The sequence below is a fragment of the Myxocyprinus asiaticus genome, chromosome 4 (genome assembly GCF_019703515.2).
Source record: "Myxocyprinus asiaticus isolate MX2 ecotype Aquarium Trade chromosome 4, UBuf_Myxa_2, whole genome shotgun sequence".
NCBI lineage: Eukaryota > Metazoa > Chordata > Actinopteri > Cypriniformes > Catostomidae > Myxocyprinus > Myxocyprinus asiaticus.
In genome coordinates, this window is record NC_059347.1 from 29,600,549 (window position 1) to 29,617,803 (window position 17,255).

Consider the following 17,255-nt stretch of genomic DNA (forward strand, 5'->3'; position numbering starts at 1 on the left):
AATCATGATTATTTTATTCTATTGACAGCCATTGGTTTTAACAGTAATACATTAAAACAAATTTACATATAGTTTGTGCAGAACGAAAACATCTCTTAGTTACTTCTAAGTGTTTTTCTCGCCTTCCTTGAAATGTACATACTTTCAAGAATAGATAGTACTTGTGTTGTCCTTGTACTGTAGTGTAAAGTGCTGTACTAATACATTTTAATGGAAATTGTTTCGCTACAGGTTTAAAATGTAGTAGTATACTACTTTTGTACAGTATATTGTATAGCCAATGGTAAAAAGATAGGCTTTCAACAGAGTAAATGTTTTCAGTGCAATAACCATTCAAAAACCATTTATTCAATATTGCAAACTACATGTCTTTGTAATGTTACAGTATCAGAGTGATTTAGTACATTTAAATAACTAGCTGGAGGTCTTCGCAAGGGGATCATCATATTTGAGGTCCTTGCTTCTGCTCTAGTCTACATATTATATGTTGCCTACTTCACATTCACAACATAAACACAAGTCCCTTCTCACTTCAGGGCGTAGGTCATGGTGAATGCCACTTCTTATTGGCTCAAGAACGAGGAAGCGCATGAGATTGACAGCCGAGTCATCCAACCACTAATAAGCGGCTTGCGCTGACCCTACTTCTGATAGTGGACAGCCTGTCCAACAATAACCAATGACGTAAAAAGGGCGCGGTTTGCTGTCAGTACAGGTTTGTCATCCAACCAAAAGAAAACCTGACCGGTGGAGAGGAGAGAAAGAGAGAGAGAGCGAGAGAGAGAGAGGGAGAGGGAGAGGAAAGTTGTGTTCGAGTTCTACCGGATTTCCACATGACTGCTCGGGAAGCGGGAGACTGGCTGGGGTCAGGCAAAATGTTGAGTTTGGGGAGCGGAGGAGCGAAATCTACCAAACCGTCATTTGTGTCTTACGTTACACCGGAGGTAAGCGAACGCTTTGATACATTATTACAGTGGCGGTGTTTACAAAACAATCGCGAGAATGATTTGATACAAGAGCTGAACCAGTAGACACAGTCATATGCACTGGGAGGGGTTATTATGTCCCATGCCGAAGTTTACATTTGTTAATCTGAGTTCAAATTTAGTGGAACAGAGAAATCTCGAATTAAGTAACAGAGCGAGAGTGATTTGTCATTCTTATATACCTGATTGATTGTATAAAACTGTCGGTCCAACGGCTAAAATCCAGTTTTGAGGATTAAAAAAAAAAAAAAAAGAAAAGAAAAGAAAAGGCGGTTTTAGTTTTGGCATCGATAAAGTCCTCAACTTTGCACTCCAATATTTATGATCCAGGTCATCCTTATTGATTAATTTGCATTGTAAGCACATGATCATATTTATACGGTGGACACAAGTGTCTTGTCTTCACCTGCCAGGCATGTGATTTGTCTGAAGTTCATTCTTGGTTATGTCTACAGTGAGGTGTGTGTGAGTGAGTGAGTGAGTGAGAGAGAGAGAGAAGTGGTTAAAGTAAATTTAATTACCTATTAATGTTGTTCTGTTTTTAGATACATTCTCAACTTTGGCAATGTTGTATTGTTTACAGTCATGCCAATAAAGCCATTCTGAATTTTAAACTGAGAGAGAGAGAGCATAGGGCATGGCATTAGATGTCATGGGGTGTGTCATGACCCCCAATGCACAATATGTGTGTCCTTATTGTTCACTAATGAAAGCATAATGGAATACAATTGTTGGACTCTAAATAGGAAGGGGTGAGTGGCCTATTTTTCATGATATTGCATTTTGTCACTTGCAAAGTTGCAAAATGAGGTTTTATACATATGAGATCAGTGAATGAAAACAGACTGGATTGTATGGGGGGGGGTCTATAAGTACCCACAATAAAAATCACTAAAATAGTGCAGTTAAGTAGGCTACATGCTGGAAAATGAAAATTGTGGATCAATGGTGTGATGCACATTTTGCTTTGTCCAGATCTATTAAATTATTCATAAATACATACAAATAAAACCGACACAAAACAATTACTTAAATACACATCTTCTGTTATGAAAATATTTTCCGTTTCTGATTTCAAACTCATTTTGTTTTTTGGTTTTGGTTTTGGTTTTTTCTGTGGCTTAAATTAAAACATGCCATGTGGTGTAACTGTTCAGAGTCTCATTAGTCTTATTAAAAGCTGAAATTCTTGGAAAAAAAAGAAATGTTGGCAATTTGGCATGAGTAGTGCTAGTGCAGAATAATCTTTTAATAATATGACTTAAATGAAATTACTCTGAAACAATTTTGGTTTTAAACTTGAATAATCATTTAAAAAATGTTGTCCATGACAATGAAATCGGTTATTTTGAGGAAAATGCTATCAATGTTTTTCAAAAATGTATTAACTTGACACGTGTGTTTTAAACAAGATTTTTAAACGTTTTCTTATTTTTATCACCTCGAACAATCATGTTTATCAGTGACCCTTGTATGTCTTGCAAAGTAATCGTAAAGAGGTATGTTTTGATCAATGTGGTCTTATGTGAGGAGTTCAGCTGATTCCCCTTCTGAAGATCAGTAACTGGCTCTTGGTCAGCATTCTTCATTTGTGTTGGCTGGATATTAATAAAAACCCACTGTGATCCATTTTGTTGAACTTGAATGCAAAAACATTTACATCAGTGCCATGTGATTTTAATGCCTTAGGTTTCAAAAGCAACTTTTAAGAGAATGTTTTCCCTCCCAGGATATCATTAGGGAAAGGAGTGTCCCAAATACTTGGAACCATTTCTAAAAGTTTTGATAGTTGTGTTTGCCACTGACCTCATTGTAGCCAGGATGTTCAATGGCTTCCTTTCTTTTATTTATCCTGTTTGTTTCGACTGGACTTCTATAATTATTCTATAATTACATCACATTGCCATAAGTATACTGGTGTTGATGTTTTCAGCCACTTTTAGGACATAATCTATTTTTAACTACTAAAAGGGGAAATAAGTTGCAAATCATACCTTACGGATATCATAGAGCACGGTGCTTATGCTGTTCCATTTTGACTCCCTTCTCCTCCTCAAATATTCAACATCTCAGTGTTATGTAATACATGACAGAGTTGGTTTCTCATACATATACATGAGGCTACAGCAACAGTTGGGATATTCCTTATAGAGCAGATGTCCAATGGAGGCCTATAGTCCTTAATTATTTATTAACTTAGCATTTACCATTCATTTTGTGAGGTGTGTGAAATATTACATTATATTTTTGACATTAGTAATATATTTCTTGTCCATTACAATGTCATTTGGTTGGGTATTTTAAATAAATAAAGGTTGCAGACTATACATTTCTATTGCTTCTGTTTTCTCAAGGAAATAAAATTGGAAAAAGAACCACCAAAGAAAGAGATACATCCTGATTTGTTACCAGGTAAATAAGAAATTCCTTACTTAATTTTCTTCTCTTCCATCTATTCTGTTCATTTTCCTCTATTACTAGGCCAGGGTGATGTCAATCAATTTAGATTACCATCCACAAATGAACTATGGAATGCATTATTTCTTTGATTTCCAGAGATCACATTAAAGGGATGGTTCTCCTAAAAATGAAAATTCTCTCATCATTTACTCACCCTCATGCCATCCCAGATGTGTATGACTTTCTTCTGCTGAACACAAAGATTTTTAGAAGAATATCTCAGCTCTTTATTACTTGTTACCCTCTTTTATGTATCTGTAAAATCACTAGTTCTGATTACATTAAAACAGTTGACCAGAATCAACTTGTACCATCATATTGACATTTTGTTTAAGTAAGCTGACATAACTTTACTCTTCTGTTGCTTCTTAGGAGAAGTGGTGTTCTGCAGTGCCAGCCCCATTCTCAAATACACTCAAGATGACCTCTCCCAGCGTGGCGTCTTTGGCACATTGTTCTGTACCAATTTTCGTGTTACATTCATTATTGATGAGATGTTGCAGGAGGAGACTGTAAGGACACATTATAGTACTTATAGAACAAGCATCTTGATTCTGTTGGTGAAAAGATGTAGCCATTTGACCCTTCTGTTTACATGCAACACCATATATAATGTAGCAAAAATGGAATGTCATGGTAATTCACATACACTATGAGGTACAGTAGAATGCCGTCAGCAACCTTCAATTGAGTAATTCAGGCTATTCAACCGAAGAACAACAGTGTCTTTTTGGAAGGTCCATTGAGTTAGTGGGTGGTGTATCAGCACGATTTTGTTTGTAAGATGTTGCTCACATAATCATTAAAGCCAAACAACCTTGTTTGGATGCATTTGTCTCCTAAAGTTTCAGTGTTTGCCTTCAAACCTTGGAGTGTCTAATCTAAAATTAACAAACTGAAAGACCGTTTGTCATAATGCATGCTTAATGATCTTTCATGAGGAACCGTGCTGCCTGAGTGCTCTCACTTTAGCTGCCATTTCAGGAACTTATGTGTCTGACTCACCGACAGTGAAATTCTGGTGGAAACCAGTGATGTACAGTAGAGCATGCTCTAAGTCGGTTATAATGGAAGTGCCAGTGCCCTGTTTTCGGATCAGTTTTTGATTTTACTGTGCATTTTGACAATGATCAAGATTGCCATATGTAAACATTACTGTTCTTTTATCAGTAATCTTAAAGGAATAGTTGAGAGCTACATTTGGTCAGATATTAATTTTGGTTGGAATCGAGAGATTCAGTAGGATTCTTTCAGACTTATATTTTGAGGGTGGGTAAACGGGAAGTGAAGTGTGCCTCACACTTGCTTTCACAAACAAAATATTGTGTGAAAGTTTGATACAGCTCACTGAACAAGGCAGCTGAACATGTCTGTCCCGTGTTTAAAATGCACCTTTCACAGAGAGTTGCCATTTGTTAATCACTGTTTTTCACAAGCGTTGTTTACTTTTTGTCATCATGTCTACCTCTTACAAATAAGTGGTCGTTAGCTTCACATGAACTGAAAGTACAATAAAAGGCTTCTGTTATCTCTTACATCATAACTCAAGACTGTTGCATCACGCACTGATTCTTTGTTCCAGGCCAAGAACTTTAAGAACAAACTCTACGGAGAAAATGACATTCCATTAATGTGTGTGGACCATATCTATGGTGGTAATAATTGTTTTTATTTATTTGTAATATTCTCACTAATATTATTATTAATAGTATAAGATATATGCAAGCTTAGAAAGCAAAAATATTTATAATGGGTTAAATCTCGCTATAGTGCTTTTTGGTTTCATTTCTTTTCAAGTGTATGATGAAAAGAGGAAGCTGATAACAGGAGGCCTTGTGAAGAACAAATGTCCGTCCAAAATGATCATCCACTGTAAAGATCTGCGTGTTTTGCAGTTCAGTCTAACATTCACTAAGGAGGAAGATGCCAAAAGGGTAACCTGAGAAAATAATGTAATTTTAAATTTGAAAGAGGGTTGAATATTTATTATTTATTTATTTGATTTATTTATTTCAGATCTTTCAAGGCATTGCACACCATTGTTTGGAGGAGAAATCTCTGAAGTGTGTCTTTGCTTTTTCCTATGCAGGTGCAACAAGCCCAGGTACAAATGTCCCAGGTTTTCTAGACCGTCTACATGTTTAGTGTTTTCATTTGTGGTGCAGTTCTTACTTTCAATAGCTTAACTTTTAGATTAAAAACAGCTGTTTTTATATGAGTGCAACATTCTCAGCAGCCAAAACGGTAATCCATAAAGTGATGTACAGTAGCTGATGCTATATGAGGAAAAGCATCATCATGAACTTTCTGTACTTATGTTTATGCAGAACATGAATGTTGAGCATGTCTGAAATGCAGGCCTATATCCAGCACTGGTGTTGTAGCACAAGCTGCTGAATTGTTAGTCTTTGTAACTTGAATCCAACAGATGGTTGGAAGAGTAACAGTTGGTCTCTCTAAATAGTGACTATAAATTCAAGATTATCTTTCTGGAATCTTTTTTTTATTCTGAATCTTTTTGGATTATCTCTTCATTTCAGTTAGTGCAGCTTCAGACAGCAATACTCTTCCCTTTGCAACCCATTAAACTTTGTTATATCACCTAAATATATCATGTTGTCTTAATGTAATGTAATTTCTATGGGACATGAGTCATGACGTGCATCTTTTTAAGTTTCCAAGTAAAACTAAGTGGTTTTAGGATGAAGGTTCATGTCATATAGTTTTAAATGATAAAACTGAAACACAAATGGCTCATTAATCAACCTTGGAACAACAACAAATTTCATTTCTGAAATTCAGTAAATGATGCTTTTGCAGACATGCAGAGGAAACAGGAGACAATTCTGTTTGACTCACCAGAGGACTGGTCCCAGGAGATGAAACGGACCAAAGCAAAATGTAGATTAGTCACTGAAAATGAGAACTTTGAACTCTCTCAGAGGTAAATAATGTTGTTGTTGGCTGTGAAGTGTCCGGTAAAGCATTACTGTTTGAATGACATCGGTTTTAGATGCAATTGCAGTCAAGGTAGATGTTCTTTAACTGGTTGTAATTTTGGATCTGTGTCTTTATGTGCTGCTTAACAAGATGCTTATAAATTTGTGTTAAAAATAAACTTTTTTTTTTAAATAGTATATAAGTATTTGATATAACATGGACAATTTGTTTTATTCAACTTAAATGGTTCTGCAGTTTGACAAATGCATTTTTAAAAGTACAAATATTCCATGTAGTCTTTCATTTAATATGAGGTCAAAAACTGCATACATGATCATTAACAAGAGTTAGAAATTGTTTAGATGCAGTATAGCATGTCATAGTGCAGGTCTAGGACACAGAAAAGATTAGTAAGAGTGAATTGCTCTCAAGACATCTTTTTAACATGTTTTTTGTTCATTAAAATGCAGACATACTGTATAAACTTTGCTGTAAATGTTTATGTGAAATAAATGTATCCAATGAAAACCATGCTCTGTCATTCTCTTCAGGTTACCAAAATACTTTGTCATCCCACCAGCACTAGAGGATATATTCAGCTACCAAGGAAGGGGATTACCAGTGAGTCATGAGTGTTATCCATTATTATTGTAATATTAACTTAAGATGCTGTTTTTGAGTCATCGTGAAATTATTTGCTCTTAACAAGATCTTAATATATTACAAATGTTATTAAAGTATAATGAAATAAAGCTATGTATTTAGATCCATTCTCAGACTGGATGGCATCATAAAAACTGTTGAATGAAACTGAAGTTTAATGGTGCTTATTTTCCTCTTTGTTTTGTTTTAGATCTGGTGTTGGTCTCATCACAGTGGTTGTGCTCTGTTTAAAGCGTCTGTCATGCCGGTGACACAGGAAGACGGGGATTTTCATAAGCACTTGGACATGTAAAGGAATACACTGTTACTGTATCTAACTCCCATTTAACTTCTGAACTCTGCTCAATTGCTGCAATATCCTAATGTATCAGCGCATTTGTGCTTTAGGAATTTCTGTGTTTGTGCTGTAGGACCTACAGTCACAAACTGTCTATTGGAAATCATTCTGACACTCAAGGGCACTGTTCTTTATCTGAAAACAACACACTAGTGTGTTATCTAGTCATACTCTAGATGCCATCAACATATACCAATCTTGTATTCCCCCCCCCCCATTGAAGGACGTTCACAGCAAAAAAATATTGACTTATCTTGACTGAACAAGTACATTTACAGAATTCCACTTTTATTCTGTTTCAGAATGATAAATGCTGTTGCGCATAATTACCTGTACTCTGTAAAAACAGAGGACCTCTCTGAATCACTTCCTACCATCCAAGACATCCAGCAGTCATACAACAAGTTCAAACAGTTCTTTCTTATTGGTGAGTCACAAAATATACATTTATTAAGTCTCTTTTTATATATATATATATATATATATATATATATATATATATATATATATATTAAATGAAAGCATGGCTATTTTTTGCAATCAATGTGTAACTGCATAATGACTATTGTTTTATTTGTCTCTTAGATAATTCAACAGAGTTTTGGCTATCAGATGTGAAATGGTTCTCGTCCCTTGAGAGTTCAGGTTGGCTTGACATTATCAGGTCAGCTTTCATGAATACAATTATTTACTAGTATCTATATTCCTGTACATAATCTTAAATTGAACATTTCAGTCAATTCTATAAAGCTGTATTTAATGTACTCTACAGACAATGTCTCCAGAAATCTGTAGAAGTGGTTGAATGTCTTGAAAAAGACAACACAAATGTCCTTTTAACAGGTAGGTCAAGTAATTTTGTCTCAACCACAAAGGTGAAGAGTGTAGTTTTTTTATGTTAACATACTGTATTTTCTGTATTGTATACCAGTTTAATGTGCAGCGACAACTATTAGTTATTCGTAGGTTAACTTTCTGAAACATATAAACACTGTAGCACTTAAAAACATTGCTTTGTTTGTTTAAACGGTCCAATATGATGACTTCAGGGCTGGTTCAACCAATGGCATGTGTTTTGAGCAGGGCTACCTGTTTTTAACAATGGAAAACGTTGGCGGGTGGGATAGTAGAAGTGTTCGCAAAATTTATTTGGGAAACAATCGCTATTTTTGCAATTTTGTTTGGTGTTACTAGTGGCGGAGAAATTCCACACTTCACCTTTAAATGTTAAATACTGCAAAACCTTCACTGAGATAGTGTTGCAACTTGATGGGATCCCCTGATCTTTTATCTGGTTATTGATTCATTTCAGAGGAAGAGGGAACAGATCTGTGCTGTGTGATCTCCAGCCTGGCTCAGTTAATGCTGGACCCTTATTACAGAACGCTGATGGGTTTCCAGAGTCTGGTGCAGAAGGAGTGGGTGGCTGGTTGCCATGCCTTCCTGGATCGATGTAATCACCTCCATCAGAAAGACAAAGAGGTTATTATTGCATGCTCATTCTTGCCTGCTGTTTCTTCAGAAGCTAAGTGGAACTGTTACCGTTTCATATGTTCTGTTACTCAAAACCCCTAAAAACATCTTTTAGTTTTCCAGAAAAAGGAAAGCAAGCTGCAGATATCTGTAATCTTATTTCAGGTTTAATTTTATACAGGTTATTCCGAGGCTTAGTAGATGTTCATGGTCTGAATCAGACTTTTTTGTGAGTTAATGTGTACCCATAATCACCCACATTGTGTTTTTAAAGTCAGCATAAATCCATTTTACTTTGGTAATGTGACATATTTCAGAATATCTATGCAAAAACATGTAGGGATGGCCTTGAGATGGATTTTATCCATCGGGAATTGATTGGATCGTGCAGTGTCCGTTCCATACCAGCATGGAGCATGGTGGTTGAAAAAGAGGAAAATGTAATTGCTTTTTGATCATTGCATACAAAGACAAGCAGTTTTTTTAATCAACCGTTAAAAAACACGCACTGATGAATTTTGAGAATAAATAAATAGGGTCCATTGTGAATTCATGTTTACTTATTTTGATTCTTCTTTCTAAATGTGCAGTGTCAGTCTCCAGTTTTCCTGCTGTTCTTGGAGTGCGTGTGGCAACTTGTTCAGCAGCACAGCCCGGCTTTCCAGTTCTCCGAGACTTACCTGACTGTGCTGTCCGACAGTGTTCATGTGCCAATCTTCAGCACCTTCCTGTTCAACTCTGCCCATCATAGGGAAAGTGTTATAAAGGTGAACCTGCTCTTTATTATGGATTATATTAAAGGAATAGTTCACCCCAAAATGAAAATTCTGTAATTTATTTACTCACCCTCATGTCATCTTAAAGCCATATTTTTAATTTAAAGAACATTGCAATGCTGATTTCCATATAATAGCAGATGATTGTGCATCACTTTAAAGCTTAAAGGGGTCATGACATGCATTTTTTTTTCTTATTTTAATATGTTCCATGAGGTTCACTTATATAAGTAAATGTTTTTTGCACAAAAAAAGTCATATTTGTAAAATATTATAATTTTTCACCCTCATTCTGACCCTCTGTAAAAACACTTGGTTTTGGTGCTGCTTCTCTTTAAGACTTAACAGTAAACGCCTACTGTTTTGATTGTCTCTCTCTGCTCTTGACTGATCTGCTCTCTCCTTGCCATCTCACTGCTCACCGCTACTGGGTGGGCTACGGAAGTGATAAGGTAAAGTAGGCGTTGATGTTTTGTTGTGGAGGCGGTCAGATTCAAATGTCTACTACAGTGTGACATCACAATATGGAGGAACTAGAGAATGAGATGTTTTGGCAGTTTGGTTTCAACAAATGTTCTTTTTGCAGTGAGGAGGAAGTTAGTTTTGAGCTGAGTCAAGACCCCTTTAAAGTGCCCAAAAGTGTCATAAAAGAAGTCCATGCAACTCATGCATCATATTCCAAGTCTTCTGAAGGCATACAATCACTCAAATCAAATCAATAGTAATGCCACGCCAATGACATTAAACCTCATTTGCATTTTTGAGTGAACTGTTCCTTTAAAATGTATTTATTTTATTTTTTCCCCTTTTTCTCCCCAATTTGGAATGGCCAATTCCCAATGTGCTTTTAAGTCCTCGTTGCCTCTGCATCTGAGATCGTCAACCCGTGCATCTTATCACGTGGCTTGTTGAGCGCGTTGCCACGAAGACATAGCGCGTGTGGAGACTTCACGCCACCAACCGCGGCATCCATGCTCAACTCACCACGCGCCCCACTGAGAACGAACCACATTATAGCGATCACGAGGTTACCCCATGTGACTCTACCCTCCCTAGCAACTGGGCCAATTTGGTTACTTAGGTGACCTGGCTGGAGTCACTCAGCACGCCCTGGGATTCGAACTAGCGAACTCCAGGGGTGGTAGCCAGCATCTTTACCACTGAGCTACCCAGGCCCCCTCATTCTGATGTTGTGATCGCAGCTCAGATTTAGTTTTCCAAGCATTCTTGCTTCTTGTAAATTAAAGATTGTACAACTGTTCTGACGAAACTTTTGCATTTTGCACACTGCATTTACCATTTTGGCAGTTGAACAGTATTTGAGATGATGCAGTGTGTCTATAGAAAACTCCGGCTTAAAGAAAAACAGTCAGCCATTTGTAATGTAGTCATTAGTCCACATTTGCTCCGAAGTTGGTGGCCGCTGCCTCCCTAACGTTGTTGGGCAAGCCTCCCACTAACTGCCTTTACTGATTGTGTTGGCAGGCAGAGTCACCGATTGCACAAAGCGGCTCATTGAGCTGCCCTACCGTGTGGGACTGGTCTGTGCAGTATGACAGCAAGGCCCAGAACTACTTCTTTAACCCCTTGTATTCGGAGAAGGTGAAACCTGAGAGAACTATACGCAAAACTCACAAGCCCAAGGTGAGAGGATGAAATGCCCTCATACCATCTCTAAAGACTCTTTTACATGACTCGCGACTGCTTTGCCCAATACAATGATTACCGGACAGTTTGCATGACATACAGTATGTCTGTCTTTGCAGTGACACGTCCAACTTTGCACCTAATTTTTCACTCATGATTTTGCCTCACTAATGGCTTCTTTTAGAGTACAACGCAACAAGAAATGTTTAAAACCTGTCAAACTTTATGAAGAGATCTTGAATTCCAGTTCTTAAACTAATTTGATTTCACCAAGAGCATCCCAAGACAGTAAAGTTCCACGAGTAAATGTTCAGGGAGTGCTTTTTTATGTGTAATGTATAGAAAAATAAACGTCTTTCTGCGATGCTATTTGCAACACTTTCCATATGGAGGTCAAAGCAGCGCATGATGCTTGCGAGTCATGTGAAAGGGCTTTTACCCTTGCTAAATCAACAATAATAAGTATTACTTAAAGGTGCTGTAAGTGATTTTAGCATTCTGAAGCTTTCACGTGACTAAGCCGTTGAATTAGCCGCACCCCCTCATTCCAAAACCCCGCCCTCCAAAGATAATTTTGAGACCAAAACCGAGCAAAAGAGCAGCATTGTTTGTTCCTGTGGCTGTCAAATTCAACAGTGCACAATAGCACCCTCAACTGACAAACATTATGAATCATAGCCTCAACGATCTGCTTCAAGTACAACACTGTGAGAATTAGCAAAATCATTGACAGGTGAAAAGCATGTGAATGACCAAAAACACATTTTTGTTTGCTGTTTACAAAGTCTACAACTGTCACAGAGACCAAAGAGGTATATCAGGACACTTATTTCATTAATATCTTTATGGGAGTTGGAACATTTTTTGCATACTTTTCCATGAAGAAGTTGCTTACAGCACCTTTAATAATGTACTTCATTTTATGTAATTGATTATTTAATTTATTAAATAATTAATGTAATTAATAAGCTGCTTTAGCGCTGTCTTTCTGCCTGTAGAGTACTGAATAGTATCTAAAGTTGGGTTCAGTCTTTTTCTTATTTATGAAGATTTCAATTTGATCTTATTTAAAATTATAGCACCAAAGACAGTTATCCTTACCCAGCTCTGCCTTCAAAACGCCACCAAAGAAAGGTTTCTTTAAGGATGAGACCGAAAGCCTTAAAAAGATGCTGCGAGTTAAACGTATCAGTCGCTGGATGGGGTCTCCTGACTCCCCCGCGGTGGCCTCCAGAGAGTTCTATGAGTCCTGGCAACAGCGTCCTCTGGACTATCACGGCCTCCTGCTCCCCTGCCTGGACGGACCGGCTCTCCGCCTCTGGATGCAGCGCTACCTGCGCTGGATACCTGAGGTGCACATCCTGGGTGGAGGCTCTGTGGCCGTCATGACCAAGCTTATGGAACTGCTAGGTCAGGTGCAGGACATGAAGCGTATGCTGGAGCAGAGAGACCCATTACAAGCTGTTAAACTTGATCACCGTCCACAGCTTCAGCACAGGCCAATCTCATTTGGCTCCTCAGGGCGCATGTCATCCTCATTCCCCTTCACCTACAGCCGAAACCGATCTTTCAGGCCCATTATTCCTACAGGTCTGCTGCAAAGTCTTATGTTAACTGACAACTTAGCCAACCAAGAGGATGAGGTAGTTTAGGTTGTGAGTTTGGTTTAACAGGGAATTCCTATTCCTATTATCTATATATAAAAAATTCATTCATTAATTATTTCTGTTAGGTAAATACAGGATTATAGTGGCCTTAACTTGTCAGATCCAGATATTAAAAATGCTGATGGTGCATCAAAAGTGCCTTTGGTGCTAAGCAGGTCCTTTTGGAAAGTAATATAGGCCTTTGCCAAACCAAATGTGCTCTGTGTTAAAATGAGCCTTAAGACAGGATGTAAGCTTTTGTCTATCACATGGGGGGTCCCAAACTTAAGAAAACAGGAAGCACAGAACAATACATGAGATCAGCAGTGTCTCAGAGATACAGTCCTCTTTTGTATTATGTGCACTGTGTGGTTCTTATTTGGCCAAGGATAGACATAATTTTTTATTTTTTTTTTGGTCCTTTCACTGAATTGGATGTTGTAACTGGTAGATCTTGATGCTGAACATAACATAAAAAAAATACCTAGAAACAAATGAAATCAAAACTGAATATGAATATCCTCATGCTTATTTCACAAGTCTAAGGACAGAATGTTAGTGGAAAAAACAAACAAACTTTTTTTTAGTCCTTTATCTGAGGAATTTATCAACCATTTGTTCTGAGTAAATGTCACTCAAGCATGTGAGAAATTTTCAGTCAGTACAAATACAGAAGGATTCAGCTAATCAACTTAAGAAGAATTCATCTAAAGAATCATTTATAAAGTATCTATACAGTATATAGGAAAAAACATCCTAATAGATTGCAAGAGTTTGCAAATTTAACTATTCGAGCATAAGCTAATGTCATACTCTATCTGCATTTGCAATTGTTTTTTCTTCTTTGCATCACCTGCAGAACTACTGCCACAAATCAAAAGAAAATTCTGTCATTAATTACTCACCATCATGTCTTTTGAAATTTGTATGACTTTCTCTCCCTCTCTCTCTCTCGTGGAACACAGTAGGAGATGTTGGGTAAATGTTAGGGACTGAAAGCATCAGTTCCCCATATACTAATATTTTATGGTAAAAAGAGCAGCTTCAACATTCTTCAAAATTTCTCTTGTGTTCTACAGAAGTCATACGTGTTTGGAACAATAAGAGGGTGAGTAAATGATGACAGAATTATCATTTTCGGGTAAACCATTCCTTTAAAATTATATATATATATTTTTAGCATGTTACCAATTGTTTTTCAGTTTTTTTTGGGGGGGGGTTCTGTCTCAGTATCTAATTTAATGTAATGAAGATGATGTAAGCTCCAGTACCAAGTTGTTATTTGCTGGGAAAAGTGTATAGAAAGCAGTTTTCTTCCCAGTTAGTTTGTTTATGCCTCCTCCACCCTTGTTTTTGCACTACTGCTCTCTGCCAGTCAGTCACTGTTACTGTTACTTGAACAGTCAGCTGTAAATCTGATTCTGTTCAGTTCAGCTCTGCTGTAACATATTACTGTATAATTGGTGTGTATATTTCTATAACTAACTTAGAGTTTAGTCTTGCAATATATGGAATATGTCAATAGGTTTTTCTTATTTTGGACCATTGACTTCAACATTTTAATTTCCATGTAAGAATAAAATGAAATACTTTTATATCTGCACTTGGGGAAAAATATAATTCAAATAAAAGACTAGATAAATGCTTTGCATTAATGATTAATTTTAGTAAAAGGTAACGGCTTGCTGCTAGATGAAGGGCCTTGTCGGTGACTGAACCCTTAATGAGGTTTTTCATCTAATAAACTTTAAACTCTCTTTATTCAAAAAATGTTTTAGCTGCAACTCCTAGTTGGCTAACCACCTTTTTCCTACTTTTAGTATATCAAATTGCAAATGTCTTTATTTTATGTTTTTTATAGATTTATTAATATAACTTTTTAACATTAAAAAAAGTAATGTGTGAAAAAGTTGAGAAATAACCCATATACAGAAAAATATATAGTAAAATACAAGAAACGCAGAATATGGACACCTGTTAAATTTATGCGCTTTTAATAAATATTTCATTAATGGCCCCAATTGAGGTGTTTCAAATATATTGAGCTTCATGTCTGGGTCTGAGGGGAGTCATGGGGGTGGGTTATTTTATTTGATTTGATTGCATTTTTTTCATCGCATATTCTACAAATAATGAAAAAAAACAATTAGCACTGCATTGGAAGAGGGAGAGAAAGAAAAAAGCATATATATGTATGTGTATATATACACCGATCAGCCACAACATTAAAACCACCTATATATCATATTGTGTAGGTTCCCCTTGTGCCACCAAAACAGCGCCAACCCGCATCTCAGAATAGCATTCTGAGATGCTACACTTCTCACCACAATTGTACAGAGCAGTTATCTGAGTTACCATAGACTTTGTCATTTCGAACCATTCTGGTCATTTTCTGTTAACCTCTCTCATCAACAAGGCATTTCCATCCACAGAACTGCCGCTCACTGGATGTTTTTTGTTTTTGGCACCATTCTGAGTAAATTTATAGAGACTGTTGTGCGTGAAAATCCCAGGAGATCAGCAGTTCAAACCAGCCCGTCTGGCACCAACAACCATCCATGTGATTATCTAATCAGCCAATCGTGTGTTAGCAGTGCAGTGCATAAAATCATGCAGATACAGGTCAGGAGCTTCAATTAATGTTCACATAAACCAACAGAATGGGAAAAGAATTTGATCTCCGTGATTTGGACTGGCATGATTGTTGGTGCCAGACGGACTGGTTTGAGTGTTTCTGTAACTGCTGATCTCCTGGGATTTTCACACACAACAGTCTCTAGAGTTTATTGCCAAAAACTAAAAAACATCCAGTGAGGGGCAGTTCTGTGGACGGAAATGTTTTGTTGATGAGAGAGCTCAACAGAGACTGGCCAGACTGGTTTGAACTGACAAAGTCTACGGTAACTCCGATAGCTGCTCTGTACCGGGTTGGCACTGTTTTGGCGGCACGAGGGGGACCTACACAATATTCAGCAGGTGGTTTTAATGTTGTGGCTGATCTGTGTCATATATATATATATATATATACATATATATAAAATGTATACAGTTGAAGTCAGAAGTTTCCATACACCTTAGCCAAATACATTTAAACATTTCCTGACACAATTGTTAAACATTAAACAATTCCTGACATTTAATCGTAGAAAACATTCCCTGTCTTAGGTCAGTTAGGATCACTACTTAATTTTAAGAATGTGAAATGTCGGGGGCCTGGGTAGCTCAGCGAGTATTGATGCTGACTACAACCCCTGGAGTCGCGAGGTTGAATCCAGGGTGTGCTGAGTGACTCCAGCCAGGTCTCCTAAGCAACCAAATTGGCCCGGTTGCTAGGGAGGGTAGAGTCACATGGGGTAACCTCCTTGTGGTCGCTATAATGTGTGGGGATGCCGCGGAGAAAAGCATGGGCCTCCACATGCGCTGCGGTAACACGCTCAATAAGCCACGTGATAAGATGCACGGATTGACGGTCTCAGACACGGAGGCAACTGAGATTCGTCCTCCGCCACCCGGATTGAGGGGAGTCACTACGTCATCACGAGGACTTAGAGCGCATTGGGAACTGGGCATTTTAAATTGGGGAGAGAAAAAAAAAAGAATGTGAAATGTCAGAATAATAGTAGAGAGAATGTTTTATTTCAGCTTTTATTTCTTTTATCACATTCCCAGTGGGTCAGAAGTTTACATACACTTTGTTAGTATTTGGTAGCACTGCCTTTAAATTGTTTAACTTGGGTCAAATATTTTGGGTAGTCTTCCACAAGCTTCTCACAGTAAGTTGCTGGAATTTTGGCCCATTCCTCCAGACAGAACTGGTGTAACTGAGTCAGGTTTGTAGGCCTCCTTGCTCGCACATGCTTTTTCAGTTCTGCCCACAAAGTTTCTATCGGACTGAGGCAAGTACTTTGAGATGGCCACTCAAATATCTTGACTTTGTTCTCTTTAAGCCATTTTGCCACAACTTTGGAGGTATGCTTGTGGTCACTGTCCATTTGGAAGACCCATTTGCGACTGAGCTTAACTTCCTGGATGATGTCTTAAGATGTTGCTTCAATATATCCACATAATTTTCCTTCCTCATGATGGCATCTATTTTGTGAAGTGCACCAGTCCCTATTGCAGCAAAGCACCTCCACAACATGATGCTGCCAACCCCATACTTCACGGTTGGGATGGTGTTCTTCAGCTTGCAAGCCTCATCCTTTTTCCTCCAAACATAATGATGGTCATTATGGCCAAACAGTTCAATTTTTGTTTCGTTAGACCAGAGGACATTTCTCCAAAAAGTAAGATCTTTGTTCCCATGTGCACTTGCAAACTGTAG

General features: G+C 37.6%; 1 protein-coding gene across 1 annotated transcript; it reads left to right on the forward strand.

The window, feature by feature from the left end:
• The first annotated feature begins 718 nt into the window (after nucleotides 1–718).
• Nucleotides 719–15,273, forward strand: mtmr12 (myotubularin related protein 12). Its single transcript, XM_051682314.1, has 16 exons — nucleotides 719–944; nucleotides 3,341–3,398; nucleotides 3,819–3,958; nucleotides 5,029–5,101; nucleotides 5,244–5,380; nucleotides 5,463–5,550; nucleotides 6,267–6,390; nucleotides 6,938–7,007; nucleotides 7,240–7,337; nucleotides 7,689–7,813; nucleotides 7,972–8,050; nucleotides 8,159–8,229; nucleotides 8,699–8,868; nucleotides 9,450–9,626; nucleotides 11,121–11,279; nucleotides 12,362–15,273. Exons 1-16 carry the CDS (start codon nucleotides 834–836, stop codon nucleotides 12,932–12,934), a joined length of 2,253 nt encoding a protein of 750 aa, XP_051538274.1. The 5' UTR covers nucleotides 719–833; the 3' UTR covers nucleotides 12,935–15,273.
• The last annotated feature ends 1,982 nt before the right edge of the window (nucleotides 15,274–17,255 follow it).

Bases quoted from the DNA above. Each gene is read 5' to 3' on its own strand.
- mtmr12 (XM_051682314.1), top strand. From the start codon at position 834: ATGACTGCTCGGGAAGCGGGAGACTGGCTGGGGTCAGGCAAAATGTTG. The intron at 7,008-7,239 runs GTGAGTCATGAG...GTTTTGTTTTAG, and splicing joins ACCAAGGAAGGGGATTACCA to ATCTGGTGTTGGTCTCATCA. The intron at 11,280-12,361 runs GTGAGAGGATGA...TTAAAATTATAG, and splicing joins GCAAAACTCACAAGCCCAAG to CACCAAAGACAGTTATCCTT.